Raw genomic sequence first — 19,530 nt, 5'->3', positions numbered from 1 at the left:
CTCATCTTTCACCTCTGTTGTGGCTTCAGCTGTTGTGTCAAGCCAGCCAGAGGAAGAGGTGACGCTGAATGACACCGCTGAGAAATCACCTCGCTAGCAATTCGGTTCTGTAAGAAACTAAATACTAGTTTTCTCTGCCCATTCAGGCCTTGGTGGATAATAGTCTCTAAGATGGGAAAGAATATGTTTATCATATACATGTGAATTAAAGATCTTTAATGAAATCCTATTTACTGAGTAATGAAAACTTTCAGGCATTGAAGTTTCATACCCAGAACAAAACTATGTTCTCATCTTGGATCACATACACTTGATAAAGCCTATTATTTGACTTATTTTAAGGCTTTATCCCTTTGCTAGTTGAGATGGTTAAAAATAAGGTACAGTACACACAGCTCCCAGTGGCTGACTTCTCCCTGGAGTTACAGATAAACCTCATGAGGTTACGAAAGCAAAGTACTTACAGAAGCCAATCCAAATCCAAAAGGAGGGCGGACTGTTAACAGTCAGACCAGACAAAGGACTCTTACCGATTTAACAACCTAATTGTATCGTGCAGTTTTAAACGCTGCACAAAGCCTCTACTTGGAGTGCCAACTACCTTGTGCCAAGTCTGAGCAAAATCAAACAAAAAAAGACAAAAAATGTACTACCTTTCTCTAATGAAAAGCAAAGTAATTTCAACATGCATAAATGCATATGGGCATGAGAAACTCTCAGCATGTAGGAAACAAAATGGATAAAAGGAGAACGTATAAACCTTTTGCCCATTTCCAGCAAAGTTCAGAGTTTTGTTACAGACCAGTGAGAACGGGAAATGCCCTTGAGCTTTCTGCACACAGCGGAAGAAGCCTGAACTGCAGCTCACTGGAACAGAATCGCTGCTAACCAGGCTTTAATCACAGGCAGCCTCACAGAAATGAGATTCTTTTCCCTTGCAACACACCCTACATTTATAATAAAAGTGTACAGAACTTAACATTTAGGGAAACAAAATGGTAAGAGTGCTTTTGTTTGAAGGACAGTTTGGTGGAAAACTTTTTAGCTGTTACTTAGATTCAAGACAATGTGTCCAAACACAGAAGGTACTTCCTGAGATGCCCAGGAAGATATGCCAATCTTACCACGTGCAAATCTTTACTCTCAGGTCAAATGAGACATCAGATACCTACAGCCTCTAAATGAGCTAAAGAGCTGACATGCTTCTTCTCATTCACAAACTTCCTTCCTTTTACATTTCCTCTCCATTATGCTGACTCCATACATTTGATAGTTCTTTCACTGTCAGTGAGGAATTAAATAAATGTAGGCTTTCAGCAGGGCTTCTGACCCATTTCACTGATCACACACACACAAAAAAAAAAAAAAAAAGAAAGAAAAGCAACACGGTAGCAATTCATGTCTTGGGATCTTACAGGTGCTATTTCAAAGCTTAATATAAGCCAAGAATGTTTTCCCTACAAACCTACCAATTATCACATTTTAAAATCTGCTCTAACTAACTTTATTTGCTACTGACAAATAGAAGACCTCCTGCACATTTACAGCACTGGGGCAATCGCCAGGTTGAACGAAGCGCAGCAGCTCCATTTGGGTGCAGCCCACGCGTGCCCAGCGCAGCTCTGCGGCTCAGACCGCCGGCGCCCTGCGCGGACTCCTGCTGGTGCAACCAGCCGTGGCTGCCGCGGGAGGCTGAGCAACCACAAAAGAACACGGGGTCTGAAACACAGAGCTCGGATCATTCTTAGAATTTACAGGCTCTTTACCATGATGTGATCCACAGATCATTCCACAATAGAAAATGGTCAAGGGTAAAACCTGGTTCCTGAAAACAAGGGTCACCATTCTGTGAACCAAAAATCACAGAATCATAGAATGGTTTGGGTTGGAAGGGGCCTAAAGCCCTCCCAGTCCCAACCCCCTGCCATGGGCAGGGACCCCTCCCACCAGCCCAGGCTGCCCCCAGCCCCATCCAGCCTGGCCTTGGGCACTGCCAGGGATGGGGCACCCACAGCTCCCCTGGGCAGCCTAGGCCAGGGCCCAGAATTTCCTTCTTGTGTCTGACCTAAACCTACCCTCTTCTGGTTTAAAGCCATTACCCCTTAATCCTCTCACTGCACCCCCTGACAGAGAGTCCCTCCCCGGCTTTCCTGTAGCCCCCTTTAAGCACTGGCAGGCCACTATAACGTCTCCCTGGAGGCTTCTCTTTTCCAGGCTGAACAACCCCAGCTCCCTCAAGGCCCTCTCCAGATGAGGGGTGCTCAAGCCCTCTGAGCATCCTCGTTGCCTCCTCTGGGCTCGCTGCAACAGGTCCATGCCCTTCTGGTGCTGGGGCCCCAGAGTTGAATGCAAGGCTCCAGGTGGGGTCTCACAAGGTCAGAACAGTGGGGGAGAATCGCCTCCCTCGACCTGGTCATGCTTCTTTCGATGCATGAAGAATGGAATATCATACAACGGGCTCTTTGCAAACACAGATTTTGGAAGTGTCTACCACACATGGTCAGAAATGATCTTGTGCAACGTGCTGCACTGTGGCGGCCCAGGAAAACCTGAACTACTACTTTTCTTCTAGGCAAACCTAATCAAAACCATCTTGATCATGTTTTTAGTAACAAAAGATTCCAAGACTACAACAAGTTGTTACCATTTGGGATGATTTCCAATAAATGCTGGGCAATCCTCCTGTTTCACAAAGGATTAACAGTGTTACAAACAGGAAACTGCTAGGCTGTGACTCCTCGCTCTCCCCAAAGTTGAGGCATTAGAATCAGCTCCTTCTTCAAAACAGCTTCCAGTCAATACTTCACAGCACTCATTATCTCCGAAACAAGTTTCACAAAGCAAAAGAATATATAAACAGCAGTAATGAACTGTCTTTTGAGAATCTAAGAACAGCTGAAAACATTACCTAACATTTAACACTCTGTGAAATGTCGTTAGCTTCAAAGCATGGGAATCACCCCAGACACCTCTAGAATGGAAATAAAGCAGCTGTTTAACCACATATTGCAATAAAGCAGAACCACGTAAGAAAGAAAAATAAAGATAATTTTTATTCCCAATTTAGAGCACAGAGAGAATTTAGGTTAAGAGAAAAGCTATAATTAAGTTGAAACATGACCAGAGAGCCCGGGTCTTACACAGGCTGTTCTGTTAAAATACTGTCAGACCTCGCGGAGCTGCAGCTGATCAGGAACGCCGCTGTCCATCTCACTTGAATGATGACTTCCTCACCACAACCTCCCCAGGCGATGAGGGGAAACGCTGTCTTGGGGAGTATCTCTAAAGGCAGGGGTGCTTCCAACTAAATCATCCACTCCTTCCTAAAGATTTATCCTGAGTTCTGTGGGAGTACCAACACAGCCTGCCCCTGCCTCAACTCATGAAAACTGACAGGACTGCAACTAGAAATCAGTATGGCTGTAGGCTACAGCAAAAAGAATACACTGAACTCAAGTTACATACAGACCAACACAGGGATGGCTACATTGCAGTGCCCGCAGCCGCTGCTGTACTTAAACTCTTCACGTGATCCAAGGTCGAGTTTGGTCCGGTCTACTATGAGGGCTGGGAATGAAAATTAAATGAAAGTCAAACTTTCCCTTTAGTATCTTATGATTGGCTGCACCCTGTGATTCTTATCTTATGTTTGGATACACCCTGTAACAGAAAATGCATTGAGTTTGTGCCTTCTTTTCCTTTACACTCCATAAAGATGACAGGGAGGTCACGCATATAGCAACAAACAGAAGGAAGTTAGTTTTCTTTCTCTCTGTTCTTACAAAAACACTGAAAATCGTGACATGTCCCTCCTTGTTAATCCGGCAGATCTTAAGGACAACTGAAATGTTTGGGACTAAACAATGCAAGTCCCCCCTTAAACAAGATTAATAATTTGGGGATTCCTTTTCTATTCACTACAAGTAGCCACTTATGTAAAAGGAAACCAAATGTAACTGTTGCATTTTGTTTGTGTTTGCACAAGGCAATGGGGCCCTTGGTCTTTATACAGAAGTTAAACTCAGATGACACCGAGCTACTGAAAGAATCTGATTACCAGATATACTACATCAATTTCCTGTATTAAAGGCTACCAAAGCCAGCCATTCCAATTTTCTGCTTCTCCCACTGAGATAAAAGGGTTTGATTTTTTATAATTCCAAAGCCTGGCCTTTTTACTTTATTTTTCTTAATAATAATTTACAGTATTATATTCTACAACTATTCATGATAATTTTATGAAAATGTTTGTAGCCTTTTGTCTATTGTAAGGAAGCAAAAAGAAGATTTATTTAGCTAAATTTACAGTCCTCTTTAACGTAATACTAGGGCTTTGTGCTGCAGTGGATTAAAGCAGCATCTGTTCTTCTCTGGAAACCTGGAGTCAAATCACAGCAGCGCAGTGAACTTGCCATCTCTGTCTGTACCCTAATTACAACTGTCCTTACCCCAAATAAAATTTTAAAGGAAATCCTGCAAGATGCAAGAAAGCCTATAGTTATGTAACTAAAATGATTTTGGTTAATAAGTGTTGCTAAAAGCCCACAACTGGTAATTATAGGGGAAAAAGTGTGAATTGAACAAATGTGTATTTACAGAAGCTTTGGCATAAAATGGCAATATCCAGGATGCTGAAAAAGTGAGCTTTAAAATCCAGGGCCTGATTCTGCTCCTATAACTACACTGTCCCATTAGACAACAGAAAAATAGAAGCAGAATTGGGAATATGAATTCAGCTTGTGGCCTGTGCTCGGCTCGACTTAAACATAAATGAAATCTAACCAAAGAACTTAACAACAACACCAGCACACACTTTCGCCCCAAACCCAAGATTCATCTGTTCAGAATTTCAGCTGTTCTGTTGAGCAGGCAATAGCTGGGTTAAGGGCCCATCTATTTAGTGTAAGAAGTAGCGTAATCAGGGCTCCGTCCTGAATATAGCTTCTGAGATCTCCTGCAGTTCTGTTATTAAATAAACATAAAAAGCAGTAACTGATCTGAATGACAGCAACTATGATTAAAATATGCCTGGCTCTGAAATTAATAACAATATTCCCATTGACTCTTTTGGAAAACCAACTACACAAATACTGAAATAGGAAGAAAATCACCCTCTTACTGCATCCTTCATAAATGATGGTAAATCCTTGCAACAAAGAGGCACAAGAGGCACAACAACCCAGCCAACCTATGTCCATGTGCCATAATCACAGAATCACCTAGGTTGGAAGAGACCTCCAAGATCACCGAGTCCAACCTCTGACCTAACACTAACAAGTCCACCACTAAACCATATCGCTAAGCTCTACATCTAAACGTCTTTTAAAGACCTCCAGGGATGGGGACTCAACCACTTCACTGGGCAGCCCATTCCAGTGCTTAACAACCCCTTCCATAACAAAGTTCTTCCTAACATCCAACCTAAACCTCCCCTGGCGCAACTTTAGCCCATTCCCCCTCGTCCTGTCACCAGGCACGTGGGAGAACAGACCAACCCCCACCTCGCTACAGCCTCCTTTCAGGTACCTGTAGAGTGCAATAAGGACACCCCTGAGCCTCCTCTTCTCCAGGCTGAACAAGCCCAGCTCCCTCAGCCACTCCTCGTAAGACTTGTTCTCCAGAACCCTTCACCAGCTTCGTTGCCCTTCTCTGGACTCGCTCGAGCACCTCCATGTCCTTCTTGTAGCCAGGGGCCCAAAACTGAACACAGTACTCGAGGTGCGGCCTCACCAGAGCCAAGTACAGGGGGACAATCACTTCCCTGGCCCTGCTGGCCACACTGTTTCTTATACAAGCCAGGATGCTGTTGGCCTTCTTGGCCGCCTGAGCACACTGCTGGCTCATATTCAGCCGACTATCAACCACTACTCCCAGGTCCTTCTGGGAAGGAACCACAGGGTAGCTTGAACCACTCCTTTGCTCCTGTCACAAACAGGTAGAAACTGGGAGGTGTGTGGGCTTACAGCAAAGTGCATTCGTCTGGGTCTTGAGACTAGCAAGATCTAGTGGATAATTTCCAGGACAGCTTTGCGACATTAATGTTTCCAAACCAAAGCTGCCCTGATATCAGGCTAAATCCAGTTTTAGTCATTCAAAGTCACACAGCTGAGGCTCTCAAGTTAAGGCTACAATGTCTTGAATTTCAGGAGGAACACAGCACGGCATGCAAGGGGATGTGCTTCACTAGCAAAGCAGCACCCCCCCACTTCTAGCACCCTGTGTCCCAGTGGTCTGCTCGAGCCACCTGACTCGTGAGTATGAGTGGTGTTCAACGTCAGGAAGCACAAGTGAAATAAGTGAGGAAATGTTAAATACCTACAGGCATACAGGTAGCACACCTCCACAACTGAAGCCAATGCTTGTTTTGGTCCAGGATGACACCTTGTATCCACCAAGAGGGGACAGGCTACAATTAGGCAGCCTATGTACTTCAGCTACTTCTTACTGGTGTTCAAGGCACATGCAGTTTGTAAGCATTAGAGTAACTAAGCAAGCGTGCTAAGCCGCTACACAATTATGATATCTTCCTCTTCAGAAAGTTTGGTCTTTGAATTGCCATCTTTCTGTCTGGGAGAAAGAATGATCAATATAAAGAAAAGCTACATTTCAAAGCTGTTGTTCCTCCCAAAGTCCTAGCAGCCAGCCCAAACATCCTCAAGAGTGTGCAACAATCCCAGCCCAGAGGTGATTGAAGATTATTCTTGTGAAGACTGAATACCTGGGGGAATAGCTTTTGTAGCCAACAAACAGAAACTCTCTTCAGAGAATTTGCATGTCACAAGTATGAAATGGTCACAGGGTGAGAAAAAAAACACACAAGGTCACGGGGCCACCTGGCCCAAGAGGTCTCTTCCCAGCGCCCACGAGGTGCAATCCTGCTGCCAGTGCCCGCCTTGTCCAGCAGAGCAGGGCCCAGCTGCAGCTCTGCCTCACTGTGCCGCAACTCCCCATGCAGATTTGCAAGGAGAGCAACAAACCGGTTACTGGTCAATTTGGCGTTTGCACTTTTCAGGTGAAAAACTGAACTCCTTGGGCATCCTTATCTGAAAAGTGCAAATTATTCAAAGGATTGGAATTGCAAATTGTTTATTATCAGAGTTTCCAGAAAGCTGCTAAAGGGGCAAAGAAACAACTATGAGCTGTTGACACAACTGAGTGCTGTAACTTTCACCGGTTAACTCCAACTCTGGTATTACAATTAGTATCTTTGATTGTTTCAGATTAATAGAAATAGGAAAAAAAAAGGATGATAGCTGGATTTACACATGCAGCCGTGACACTGAATGGGCTGCCCGTTCAACTGATAGAAAAAGAGCAGCTGACTACCACATACCAGTACCCGCAATGGCTGCAATTTCAGCAGCTAGAACAGATCACAACAACAAAACAAATCTGGTACAAAAGCAGAAGTAAAATGAGAAATAGGTCATTTTATCTGGCAGGACTTACATTCCCCAAAAGCACTATATAGATACCCTCCATATAAACGTAGAATTCAATGTATCTGCTGCAAGGATAGACACGGTTAAACGCAGCCATCCAAACTCAGTACTCAGCGATTCTTTTAACAGATCAGGCAGAATAATCAAGTTTAACTGAAAGGAAGTGCAGAGCAATGCGCAAATGGAGAAGAAAAGCCTGAAGCATCATTGAATGGCAAAACGTAACTGTGTGAATACAGGCAGTGTGTAACTACAGTAACATTTATGAATTACGGTATGTAGCAAGCCATGCAAATGTAACCTCCTTTATGCAAATAGTACGGACTCAACACAGGAAACTTACCAACTCGACTTTGTCATGTTCCTTAGGGATAAAACGAGCTCAAACATATGACTGTAAAGTGTACTAGAAAGCGTTTTTCTTATCAAAAAACATTTTCCTTTCTTTTACAGGAAAGACACTGCTGCAGTCACATGCAGTTACACCGAATCTAGACACTTCCTCCTTTGATAGTTTTCCACATAGGCACTCACGCAGTGTATGAGTGTCTGTCTTTATTTAAATGGCAAATTTCTCTAACAGCCAGTCACCTCAGAATATCACGCCTTTTTTTTTTTTTTTTTTGAATAAACTTTCCTGCTTTCCGCAGGGATAAATTTACTTTGTGAGCGCACTTGCCAGGACAACTATTCCAGCCTCCCACAGCCGGCGCACGACGAGAATTGGTGTGTTTGGTTTGCGGGCGGCTCGCAGCAGCGTCCTGCAGCCCCGTGCTCTGGACGCGTTAATTAAACAGTTAACAGCACAACAACACGGGGTACGCGAACGTGAGAGACCAGCCGCCTGTTCTTCTTGCACCAGTTCTTCGGGACGCCGGCTTTAGAGGCCTTTGGACCCGTCCCCCCCTCCCGCCGAGCCGAGCCGTGGCAGCCCCGGCACCGGGCACCGAGCCCCTGAGGCGGCCCCGGCGGGGCCCGGCCCGGCGACGGGCGGGCGGGAGCAGCCCTTTGTGTGACAGGACGCCCCCCGCGCCCCCCAGCCCCACGCCCGGCGGCTCACCAGCTGTCAAGCTCCAGCTCCAGCAGCGACTGGGTCCTCTCGGAGCTGCAGTGCAGGCACCACATGGCCGGGCCGGGCCGGAGTGCCGGGCGGGGAGCCGGGCACCGCCACCATAGCCGCCCCGCCGCCCGCCCCGCCCCGCCCCCGCCAGCTCCCCTCGGCGGCCGCGCGCGGCGGGGGGCGGGGGGGGATGCGCGTGCACGGCGGCCCGCGCGCACGCGCTCACGGGGCGGTTTCCCGGGGAACGCGGGGCGCCGACGGGCGCGCGCTTCCCGCCTCAGCCACTCGCCTCCCGGTGGCAAACGTCCCGCCGCGTGTGTCCCCGCGCCCGGGCAGGGAAACGAGGCAGTGCTGTCGGCATCACAAGCATGCAGACACCGTCTCCACTTCATAACAGGCCAGCTCCTGTTTCCTTTCCATAAAACTTTCTGTTCTGCGTCGCGCTGCGATGGGCTGGGTTGAGGTTCTGGACCACAAGGCAAAAAGCGAATCCCTGCTGTGAAGCACGTACCGAAGGCAGCAGTACAGCGAGTGCTGGGGAGGCCGCGGGGCGGGAGAACAACCGCTCTGCGAGGAGAGGCTGATTTATTACGAGAAAAAATAGATCTATCACAACCAGGTTTTTCGATAAAAATGAATAATTCAAAAAAGATTGTCAGGTCTTATTATCCTTGGCCATTTCACTGAATCCTGACCCAGAAAGCTTCCCGATTCTGCTGTATCACGTCCTCAGCATTTCTCAGTGGGAGTGGAAGGAAACTTCCACTACCTCCAAAAACTCGTAGCTCAGTGGTAATGCGAGTTCTGGCAGGCAACAACTCCTCTCTGCGATCACGCACACACACACACACTATATATACATATACATACTATATATATTTCAGCATTGTATTTGACAGATGAACAAGAATCCTTCCTATTTTTTTCTGAAGCAGATTCACCCTGCAGTAATTAAAGTATTGCAAGAAATAAAGTCTAAGCAGAGTTAATTAAACTCAGTAATTCATAAATGAAAACCATCTTATCTCCTACAATACTGTAAAATGCATTTTAATTTATACACGCCTCTTCTGTAGAAACCACATTTCTGCAAAAATGAGAACACAAATTATATAAATTTCACATAATATTTTACATGTTTTTATCAAAAATGCTTATGCTTCACGATGCTTTCCCAGCCTTCCTCCCTCAAGGCCTGGAAAAGAGAAGGTTTGCAGTGTATCTGGAAGGTTGACTCAAGCTCTGGGCGCTAAGGAGTCAGCCGGCTCCAGGGCTCGTGGCTCCCCGGGAACATCCCCTACCAGCTGCCTGCTCCCGTTCAAAACGCTGAGCTCCTCTGCTGATCTACACCACAAATAATTTTGAAGAGTACTTGCTCTTCAAAACTTACAAAGACTGCTCCCGAAGCATTTTTAGTTTTTCAGGTCAAAAGAAACAGCTGAAAATGCACCATAAAGCCAGTAGATAAATACTGCTACCCACAGGTACAAAGAAACGAGTGTTTCAAAAAATAGTAAGGCCCATGTGATTAATATCCTGTAAGAACACAAGAAAGAAAGACAAGTTTTAAGTTTTGGGTTTCCTGTGAAAACATTTCATGGAACCGTCAAAACAACTTGCTTTCCAAATTAAGTTTCCCATCATCAAAATAAGCATCATGTCTATGTAAGCTGGGCAAGCTAACCACAGCCACTCCTTGTCTTCTCTAGATGCCAGAGTACTGGAGAACCGGAAGCTCGTTAGGAAAACAAGAACCATTCTTGCAGGGTTGGTGGTGTTTGGAGTTTGTTTTTTGTTTGTTTGTTTGTTTGTTTTTTGGTGGGGGGAGGGAGGGCGCAGGGGCAGGGGATGTCAGTGAGTTTACTTCTAAAAGCTTCCTTCATAATCATTTGCACGGTATTTACTGAAGTTTTTGTAAGGAGAGAGCAATTTGCACTCTACATTTTAGGAATGAAAATATTCCAGCACAAATACTGCCTGATCTCTGTAGTTTGGGAAAACTCAGTTTAGTCAGAAACTAAAAATGTAGCTCAACAAATCAGGCACAAGAAAGAGCAGATTAAAAAGCTAAGCTGTACCTTGTACTGTGTTTACAACATACCCCTTATTTACAACACATACCATGAGAACTGATCACATCTGTCTGGATGATAAAAGAATCAAAACAACTGTACGTAAATGTAGTTAAACCTTTGGACTGAATGTGCATTTTGCATAGTTTCCTAAAGAAAGCATTAGGCATGGATTCCAATAAACCTGGCTTTAACCTGCTTTCAGTGAAACTCAAATATTTTAAGGAAGGGCACACCTATACTAACTGTTTTGATAGTAATGTTCCTGCAAGTCTATAACCAGAGACTATTTACACTGCAGCGCCTGCTTTCAACATCTAATACTTATGCAGGCGGTCTCAGTCTCTTCACTAGAGAAGTCTTTGACGTCCTGGGGTAGACAGACACTGCAACAATTCCGCTTTTTTCTCGTCCTGACTCAACGCCCTCCTGCATCAAGCTTTGTCTCTACTTGTAAACAGAGACAAATCCAAAGCAGACATAAGCAGTCCCCAAGCCAACTGCTAAATGGAAACTGGTTTCCAGAGGAGTAACCCAATGCAGCCAGTCTGAGCGTAGGCTGTGAAGGAGGATATATACTGGAAAGGGAAACTGAGAGACTCTGACCTCAAAAGCAGTCACGGAATTTTCTGAGGATTCTGCGCAACCTCTTCCAAACAGAATCTTCCTTCTACTGATACAAAGCTGCTAGATAAGCAAGCAGTCAATCAGCACTAACATACCCCGTTTCAAATACTACCTGGGTAATTGTTATAGCTTCCCCCACCCTCAATTTCAATAACCCCAAATTTCCTGCAACGTTTGCATTACATTACTGCTTGTTTTCAGTAAGAGTCCTTACAACCTGAAGTAGAGATCCAAAATCATCTACATATTCAAGATCTCACATGTGTTCCAACAAGAGAAATTAAACACAGAAAAACAAATTATTGATGCACTATGCAGATGGCATTGTGGTTTCAGAGGTAAGGCAGCCCAATGCAACTATTGTGCGAGGGATTTCTTGTTTCTGTTTAAGCATCTGAAATCCATCTTTGCTGAACCACAATCCACAGGATGTAATCCAGCAGGCAACAGGCAGGTTGTGATTTGTCATAGACAGGTAGGCTTGACTTTTAGGACAATTTTCTGGTGGCACACAGCTACGTATTTTTGCTATCCTGACTATATAGGTGGGGTGCTTCTGCTCTATGCCAAACATACAGAGGTGATGTTTCAGAAGGGGGGGGGGCAGGAGAGAATCTAACAATGCAGAGCTCATGCTGACGTCTATACCACTTATCTGCACTTTGTAGGAAGCTTTGGCAGAACCAATGCGACTGATAGAGGCTGTATACTCTGTTGTTCCCCAGCTGCCATCTAGCTGGCGTTAGAGCTGCCACCAAGGCACTGTACAATGATTAAGGAGACAGGAAAGTAAGTTTTCATATCTTAGCATTCTTCTTCCTGGCATATTGTTGGAGCACAACTAGCAGTACAACACAAACTTATCTTTGCTTCATAAAAAAAAAAAAAAAAAAAAAAAAAAGATTTGTCTGACTTAAGAAGAAATTAAGGAACTAGAAAATCTGTGTAAGAGGAAGTAAATCAGGATTCGCACTGTGAGCTCATACTTGCTAGATCAGGCCAGAATTTAGAGGTAAATAGCTGTGAAGCAAGCAGGCTGGCTGGCTGCAGGAAGGGCTTACTATTGACAACTGTTCATTCACCCTGTTTTTTGGCCAGTGTGACAAGTACATACTAATGACAAACTCAGAAAGGCAGCTCCAGTTTTGCTACCATTATTAATGCATTTAACACCTCAGTAGTGAATGTAAGACTATTCAATTTTCCTTGCTAAAGCTAACTGTATTTTATTTCTAATACAGAAACATAATTAAACCTTAAATTAAGCACAACACTGAAATTTCGGTATATCCAGCAATTTACATAAATCACAGTTATTTAATGTGTTAATAGCTAAGATAAAGTTTATAAACCCCCAGAGTGCAACAAACTCAATTTGTAATTATGAGCACACAGCAATTTGTATAACATGTCATCTAAATCTACAGTAATTATGACCCTGCTTAAGGGTAATTCCCATCTTAATGACATTTAATACACCATTATTTCCAAGATCTAAAAGGCTGAAATGGGTATTTATCTTGCATTTTGTTTGAATAAAAGCAAAGTGCTACCAGGAAGAAAAAAAAAAAAAAAAAGAGGAAGAAACTAGGGTTCTCTGTATACTACAGAGTATAAATACCCCATGGAGCCTCAGACAATAAAATGCATACGCAGGCCAAATTACCTCACTCCTCTCTTAGTGGGCTTTTGGGGGATCCTAATCCAATTCATTACTTGAAAAAAAAATGCTAACACATAAAGATCCCTCCTCTGACCCTCCGATGTATTCTTGGCTTTTCTTACCCTCCATCCCTCCACAGTTACCTGTACACTTAAGGAAAACAAACTGGTCTTTAAAAAATATGGGGATATATTGGTTCTGAGAATGTACAGCACAATGTTTTTCACAAGGTTCACTTATGGTGCATGATGAAAATTATCAATAAACATTAATTGATTCTCATACTGTATAAACATAGCATACTGTGATAATTTTCCCTCATGACCTGGAATTGCATAGAAATTCTCAAATATGCCACGTAATTCTCTACGAGCTAACACTTCACTGTATTTATCCTAGTTTGGTATCCTCCAAACTGATTTCATCTTTTCTCATATAAGCCCCCTCTTTTCCTATGGCTGTGTCCTAGTTCACGTATCAGTTTTTTTAGTGCTGATATACAAAAATTAGCATTAAAACAATAACTGCAACTTCACTTCATTTTTTAACTGAACTTAAAAGGCCTTTAAATAAACACATCTGGGAAAAGGCTTTATGGTGTCGGTTGCTATGGAGCAGGCAAAACAATGAGTCTTTGTAGTCGCTTTGCTCTTCTAAGAACAGACCCAAAGCCTATTTAAGGCCATGGAAATCTTCACTGACTTCAAGGGGCTGTAGACTGGAAACCGTACTTTTCTACTACACAACTCAAAAAAAAAAAAAAAACGACCACACCTTTAGAAAATATAAAATAGCTTTATCCCTAGGTGAATGACGGGAATATTGAAGCACAAAAAGCATAAAGCACAACAGAAGAGAATTAGAATAACTGTCACCTTTTAGTTCTGGGAGAACTAAAAACGAAATGGATCTACATATTCAGCTTCTTTACCCTGTTCCATAAAACATGATACTTAGCTTTGGAGAGGGAGAAAACAAAATGATCTGGTTTTCACCCCTCAAAAGAAACCCTGCTGGTGAAAGTCTGGGGTCTGCAGGGTCTTTAGCCCTGGTTAGATTTGAATAAGAGTCATAATTTTGGAAGAAAAAAGGAATTTACACAGTGCTAAAATTGTTACAAAACACTAAGATACACTAATTCATCCAGTGGAGAAGCGTGCAAACCAGAAAACCCAGTAAGCTACAGCAAGTTGTAAAACATACAAAATCTCAGAGATGAGAAAAGCAAAGCATAAAGAGGATTAGATCACAGTCACACCATTAGTCCAAAGCCAGGATTCCTGACTCAAAATTCTCTGCTGTCAATAGTCTGACCTGATTTTGTCCCTCTGTGACAGAAGCTGATCCTACAAACCCTCTCTTGTGCGGAAAGCTACTGTAAATGATATTATTAGGTGCACTACAACAGGGACTGATTACATCCACACGCACAACAGCGGAAGAAATAATATTAGGCAGAGTTTTTGTCTAAGTACAGTGTTTAGAAATTTCAAAGAACTATGGAAAACCAATCATGCTGCTTCTGAGAAGATCTTTTAATGTCACTCATTCTGCCTATGCTACCCTTAGTGCTACTCACAGCAAGACGTGCTTCTGGAGTTCCAAAAAATTCATCAGTCATTAGATAATTACATTTCATTATAATGCTATCAAGCTTTTAAACATTTATTTTGACAGATCTGTAGGCATGTGGAATGATAAATTTTTGTGGGGGAATTCCATGCAACCTCCCTTTCAAAAAAATAAATAACCCAGAGACCTGCAGCAGTCCTCCTTGCTGCCATGACTCACCCCGCAGTGGAGCTGTACCTGAGAAGGAGAAGCTGCGCTCTAGGGAACCAACAGTGAGCAGCGGTCTTCAAGAGAAAACACTTTCTTCATACAAATCCACGGAGAGAAGGATAGAGGATGCCTGGAAATCCCCCAAAGAAAGTGCAGACTGACAAAGAGCCAGAAAGCCCCTCTGGAAGGAAATAAATCTGTAAGCTAAGAAGGCCACTCTATTATTGCCAGGAATTGTATATCAAAACACAGTAAAAGGGAGAGGAAAACCTTTGGTCTGCATTCTTAGGGGCAATAAAGGCAGGACTCTGTACTGCGAATAGAAGGTGACTGCAATTTACAAGTCTGTCGATACCCTTAGACGTCTAATAGTCCTTTGTCTCCGCACAATACGTGCGATAGGCTCCTTCCTTTTTCTCACTCAGAGTGCCAAGTCCTCCGGTGAATCCAGAGCTCCCACAGCTGAGCAGAGACGGGAAGGAGAGCTCCGGCAACACAAAGTCACAGACCCAGGATTGTGCTGGCTCCGTGTGGTGCCACTGCTGAGAGAGGCTGGCAGGCAGTGGGCTGGTGCGGCTTGGGGATGGGGAACTCAGGGTGTAAGGAATATGTACTGGTGCTCCACCACCACAGACCTCACAGAGAGACAGCTGAAGTGCTCCGTTTCCTGCTGTTATTTAGTCATAGTAAATGACTAAAGTAATTCTCCTTTTCTGGAGAAAAAGTGCAGATCTATGGTCAGATTAAGCCAGCACTACCACTGAAAAAGGTGGTTTGCCTCCCCTCAGGCTCTGGTTCTCACCTCTGCACCCTCCTCACCCCCTTGCAGCCACATTTTCATGTGTGGGTGTACAACAAGACATGAACACATTTAAAACAAATCTGGTTACTGCAGGTGAATTTTGGATGTTTCAACTTGTACGGGGCAGCTGCACATCGAGTAGCTGTTGGTATCAATACGACCCACTTAAGGTGCAAACTTTCACTATTTTTCCTTACCTTCAGGTATTATCACCAAATGAGACTAGAGTGGAAACATTATTATGACCTGGGACATTTTAGTATTACTAAGTACCACTGGAAAAGAAGCCATAGGAGAACCCACAGACACAGGGTGACACCAAGCCCCGTATGCAGCCTAGGCAGTAGTTAGCAAACTTGTCACTGATCAAAATGTCTTTAAATGAGGCTGGACAAAACCAGAACATTGAGATGATTCCTACAATCCAGGTAGCTAATACACAGCATATTAATGCTCTTAAAGCACCTTGTAGATACCAAGCTGTCCTTTATAAATATACAATACAAGAAGGTTCCCCGCAGCTTCCTGTTCTTTCCACTTTCATTTTATGGCAGTAATAATGTGCTCCCTGTGAAAAGCGTTTATTTGGGCTTAATGGACAGCCGAGATTAACGACGCTTAGTTATGCTTCACGTCATCAGCATCATCTCAAAAGCTCTCAATCCCCAAGAAAAGCATAGTTTTGTTTGCTTAGAATTGAATGTTTTTTTTGTTTGTTTGAACGATTTGCAATTTCAGTAAGAGGAGTGAGCTTGTGTGTGCCCATTGCGCTTTGTACCTACACTGGAGTGAAGTAGAAAAATACAGGACTGCTTTTAACATGGCTTTATGATTTTCTTCTAATTCTGGGAAACACAGAATTGTGTTGCTTTGGAAAAAAAAGTGGAAGAGTTAAAAACCTCAAAAATACTGCCTGAAGGTTTACAAATGTAAGTACTAGTCCGTGTTAAAGTAAATATCTGCACGTTGCAAATATATGTTCCGTATGAGAGTGTCTTTCTATACCAGCATTACTGACACCTGACTCAGTATAATGTGCTATATTGAGAAATCATGTGTACAGCACACACCATGTAGAAGCACATATTTTCCATGACTTGTCTCTCTATAAGTAACATTCTAAATACGGAGTTTTTTCTACTTGAAGTTCAGATTGTGTTACAGTTGATTCTTTTGATAGCAACCACTAACTTCAAACAGTATCTCCAATGACAAGCATCACTGAAATGCCCCACACAGATATGCATTATTTATATAGAGAGAACACACATATAAACATTTTATATATTAATATAAATATAAGCATGTAATATAGACAGAAGATTGTATATGATATAAATATATATTATTTATGTTCTCTATATAAAATATATATTTTGTATATATAGCAGTTGAACAAAAATCCAATTTTAATGTAAAGAAAATGTTTTTTTTTTTTTTTTTTTTTTTTTTTTTACTGACTGCTTATTTAAACAAATGATTAAGAAGAAGGTTAAAGAGGAAAGTCTTATTACTGGCCTACTGTTATATTTAAAAGTATTTTAGTAAAATATTTTCCAGGCTTCAGCATTAGCGCACCTCTGAGCGTTTTTTTTAACTCAGGAAGTGTATGTATCTACTTTTAAATGTGTCACCACGGAGATCCACCGAATTGCTCAGAAGGCTAAATTAAAATGCAGAAATATTTACAGACGTGCACTTCTCAGCAGTTGCACAATCTTAGGCTCCCAGCCCGATGCTGCTCTGTGCAGGCCCTACAGAGCCCCTTCACGCAAAGCTCACTGAAGGTCTGATGTTTACAGATTTATTTAGGATGCAACAAAGAGTGATCACTAAGGACAAAAACAAACAAACAAACAAACAAAACAAACCCAAACCACATTCACTAACAATGCTTGCACAGCAAAATGAGTTACTGTACTAAGCTCATCCCCCATCTATATATAAATATATACAAAGACACATACACACAAATACACACACACACAAATACACACACACTTAACCTAGGAAACAGCTGTTGCAGTGACAATACCACTGTGTGTGGTAACAAAGTACGAGCCTCCACTAATTGACTCAAGTCCCTGAACTCGATTGAGTAGCCATAAAAACTGTTATGTGGGACAGCTGCAAGAAGGGGAGTGGAGGAAGCAGCGTTCAGGCCGAGCGTACGTTGTGCAAACAAATATTGACTCTTCCCATGGTAACCTTTATAGCTATACTTTGAATGGTATTTTGAGCCAGATGTAAATAAGCAAAAATAGAGGAGGAGCCAATAAAAACACACCTCAGAAGTGAAACGTTCCATACTAACACAGAATAAATAGCCTAATAAATGAGGTTACAACAGGAGTACTTCTGTTCTGCAGTTCCCTGCACCTGAGCCAGAGGTAGCACAGGACATTATGCTGTCCTCCCTATGGGATTTGGGTGAACTCTCAGAAAAAAAGACTGCGTGACACTGGTCACTTCTCCAGGAAGGTGGGCACGGCACCAGTGCCCTGAGCACAGGTGTGCCTGTTCTGCCCAGGCTTTGAGCAGAGCAGAGCTGCATGACGGAGTTGAGATGTCTGCTTTTGCTTGCAGCCCCAACAGCTGCCCTGGGCAGCTTCCAGCCCTGAGCTCTACCAAAAAATACACCTGCTATGCACCTTTCTGACCTGAAAACAAAGAAAAACTGTGTCAGAGCAGGACAGTGTTACATTACCTTTCTAGGCATTAGTAAAGACGAGGAAAGAAATGATCGGAAAATACCAAACTGAAATTATGCTGCTGGATTTTACACGCAGTGCATCAGGGATTTAGAGGCAGGTTATGTATTACTACAGAGTGATAAATTCAGTCATAAAGAGAGCAAAATATTTGTTCCATCTTGTTCTCTCACAGATTTCTCCTTAAATACTGTCCTTTAGCTTGCCATGCTGAGCATGCCCGTATAGATCACAGACACACAGCTCTGAACACGTTTCTGAAAACATACTTCCAAACTACCTTCCTTCTAACACTGACCTATACTGGTATGCTAAGAAAACACAGGGATCAGGAAAATCCCTCTTTGAAACCCTTCAGTGCAAGCCACTCCTCCTCTTGAAGGTACCAGGGCATTCCTCCCTCAGCTAATTGCAGCCAGCCCCCACGTGATGCCACAGTGAGAGCAGCCCCGCGTGTCCCTGCCGTCAGACCACCAGTAATGTGCAGGAAGCAGCCCCTGGACACGGGCCTCTGTTTAAAAAGCTCCTACCAGATTTGTCTGAACCTTCTGCAAGGCAAGATTAGCAAAATACCAGCAGAAGAAACAATTTGCATATGACAATGCACGTACACATTAATTCACCGACGAGCAGGATCTGTTTTGTTTCCTTTTGGCCACGTGTAGCTCCTGCAGTTTGCCTTGCACAGGGCTGTGTTTTGTCACAGCTGCACACTGACGACAGAGGTAACAGTGAGATATCAGGATGCTAAGGGCTCATCTTCTCAAATTACTACTTACTACAATCCTTGTTTTGAATTTAAAAAAATAAAAAAATAAAAGAGTCCCAAAAGAACGACTACCCAAGATAAACCAGCAGCACAGCTCAGTGAATGGCACGCACCAGCCAGGGCTGGCTGACCAGAAGCCTCCCCTGTTTGCAGCTCTCCTCCTGTCTCAAGAAACATTCCTGCAGAGCTCCAGCTGCCACTTGCCCCACAGCTCAGGTGTGTATTAAGAGACCTATACTGTATGCAAAAGCATATTGGAAATCACTGCCTTCAAAAGGCAACACAGCAACAGAAATCGGGTCTTTGTCGCCCATGACAAAGGGAGCACTCCACACTACAATCCGTTACTGAAGGCACTTGTCACTTTTGATTGACTTCTTGCTCTGACACAGAAAATATTTAATAAATTAAGTCTCATCTAAATCAGATGAAAAGAAAATGAAAAGACATTTGCTAATTAATTACATGGTGCAGTTATCGATTATGCTAATTAATTACATGTAGAGTCAGCAGTTGGTACATACAAAGAATATCCAATGCAGCCAGTTGATTTATGATAAAAAAACCACCCCCAGGTGTCTCAGAAAAAGCTGCTAAACAAT

The 19,530-nt window shown here is 43.2% G+C and overlaps 1 protein-coding gene across 13 annotated transcripts in view; it reads right to left on the bottom strand.

The window, feature by feature from the left end:
* Nucleotides 1-19,530, bottom strand: part of IQSEC1 (IQ motif and Sec7 domain ArfGEF 1) — a 336,457-nt gene that overhangs the window by 61,018 nt on the left and 255,909 nt on the right. The window contains exon 1 of one of the 13 annotated variants that reach the window (XM_035337512.1): nt 8,503-8,662. The exons of the other annotated variants lie outside the window; for them this stretch is intronic. Coding sequence (XP_035193403.1) covers nt 8,503-8,567 — 65 coding nt within the window. The 5' untranslated portion in view covers nt 8,568-8,662. Of the gene's footprint in view, nt 1-8,502; nt 8,663-19,530 lie in introns of those variants that run through there. 13 annotated transcript variants of the gene reach the window in all.

The sequence above is a fragment of the Oxyura jamaicensis genome, chromosome 12 (assembly GCF_011077185.1).
Source record: "Oxyura jamaicensis isolate SHBP4307 breed ruddy duck chromosome 12, BPBGC_Ojam_1.0, whole genome shotgun sequence".
NCBI lineage: Eukaryota > Metazoa > Chordata > Aves > Anseriformes > Anatidae > Oxyura > Oxyura jamaicensis.
The sequence above is the reverse complement of the archived record's forward strand: the minus strand, read 5'-3'. Positions and strand labels throughout refer to the sequence as shown.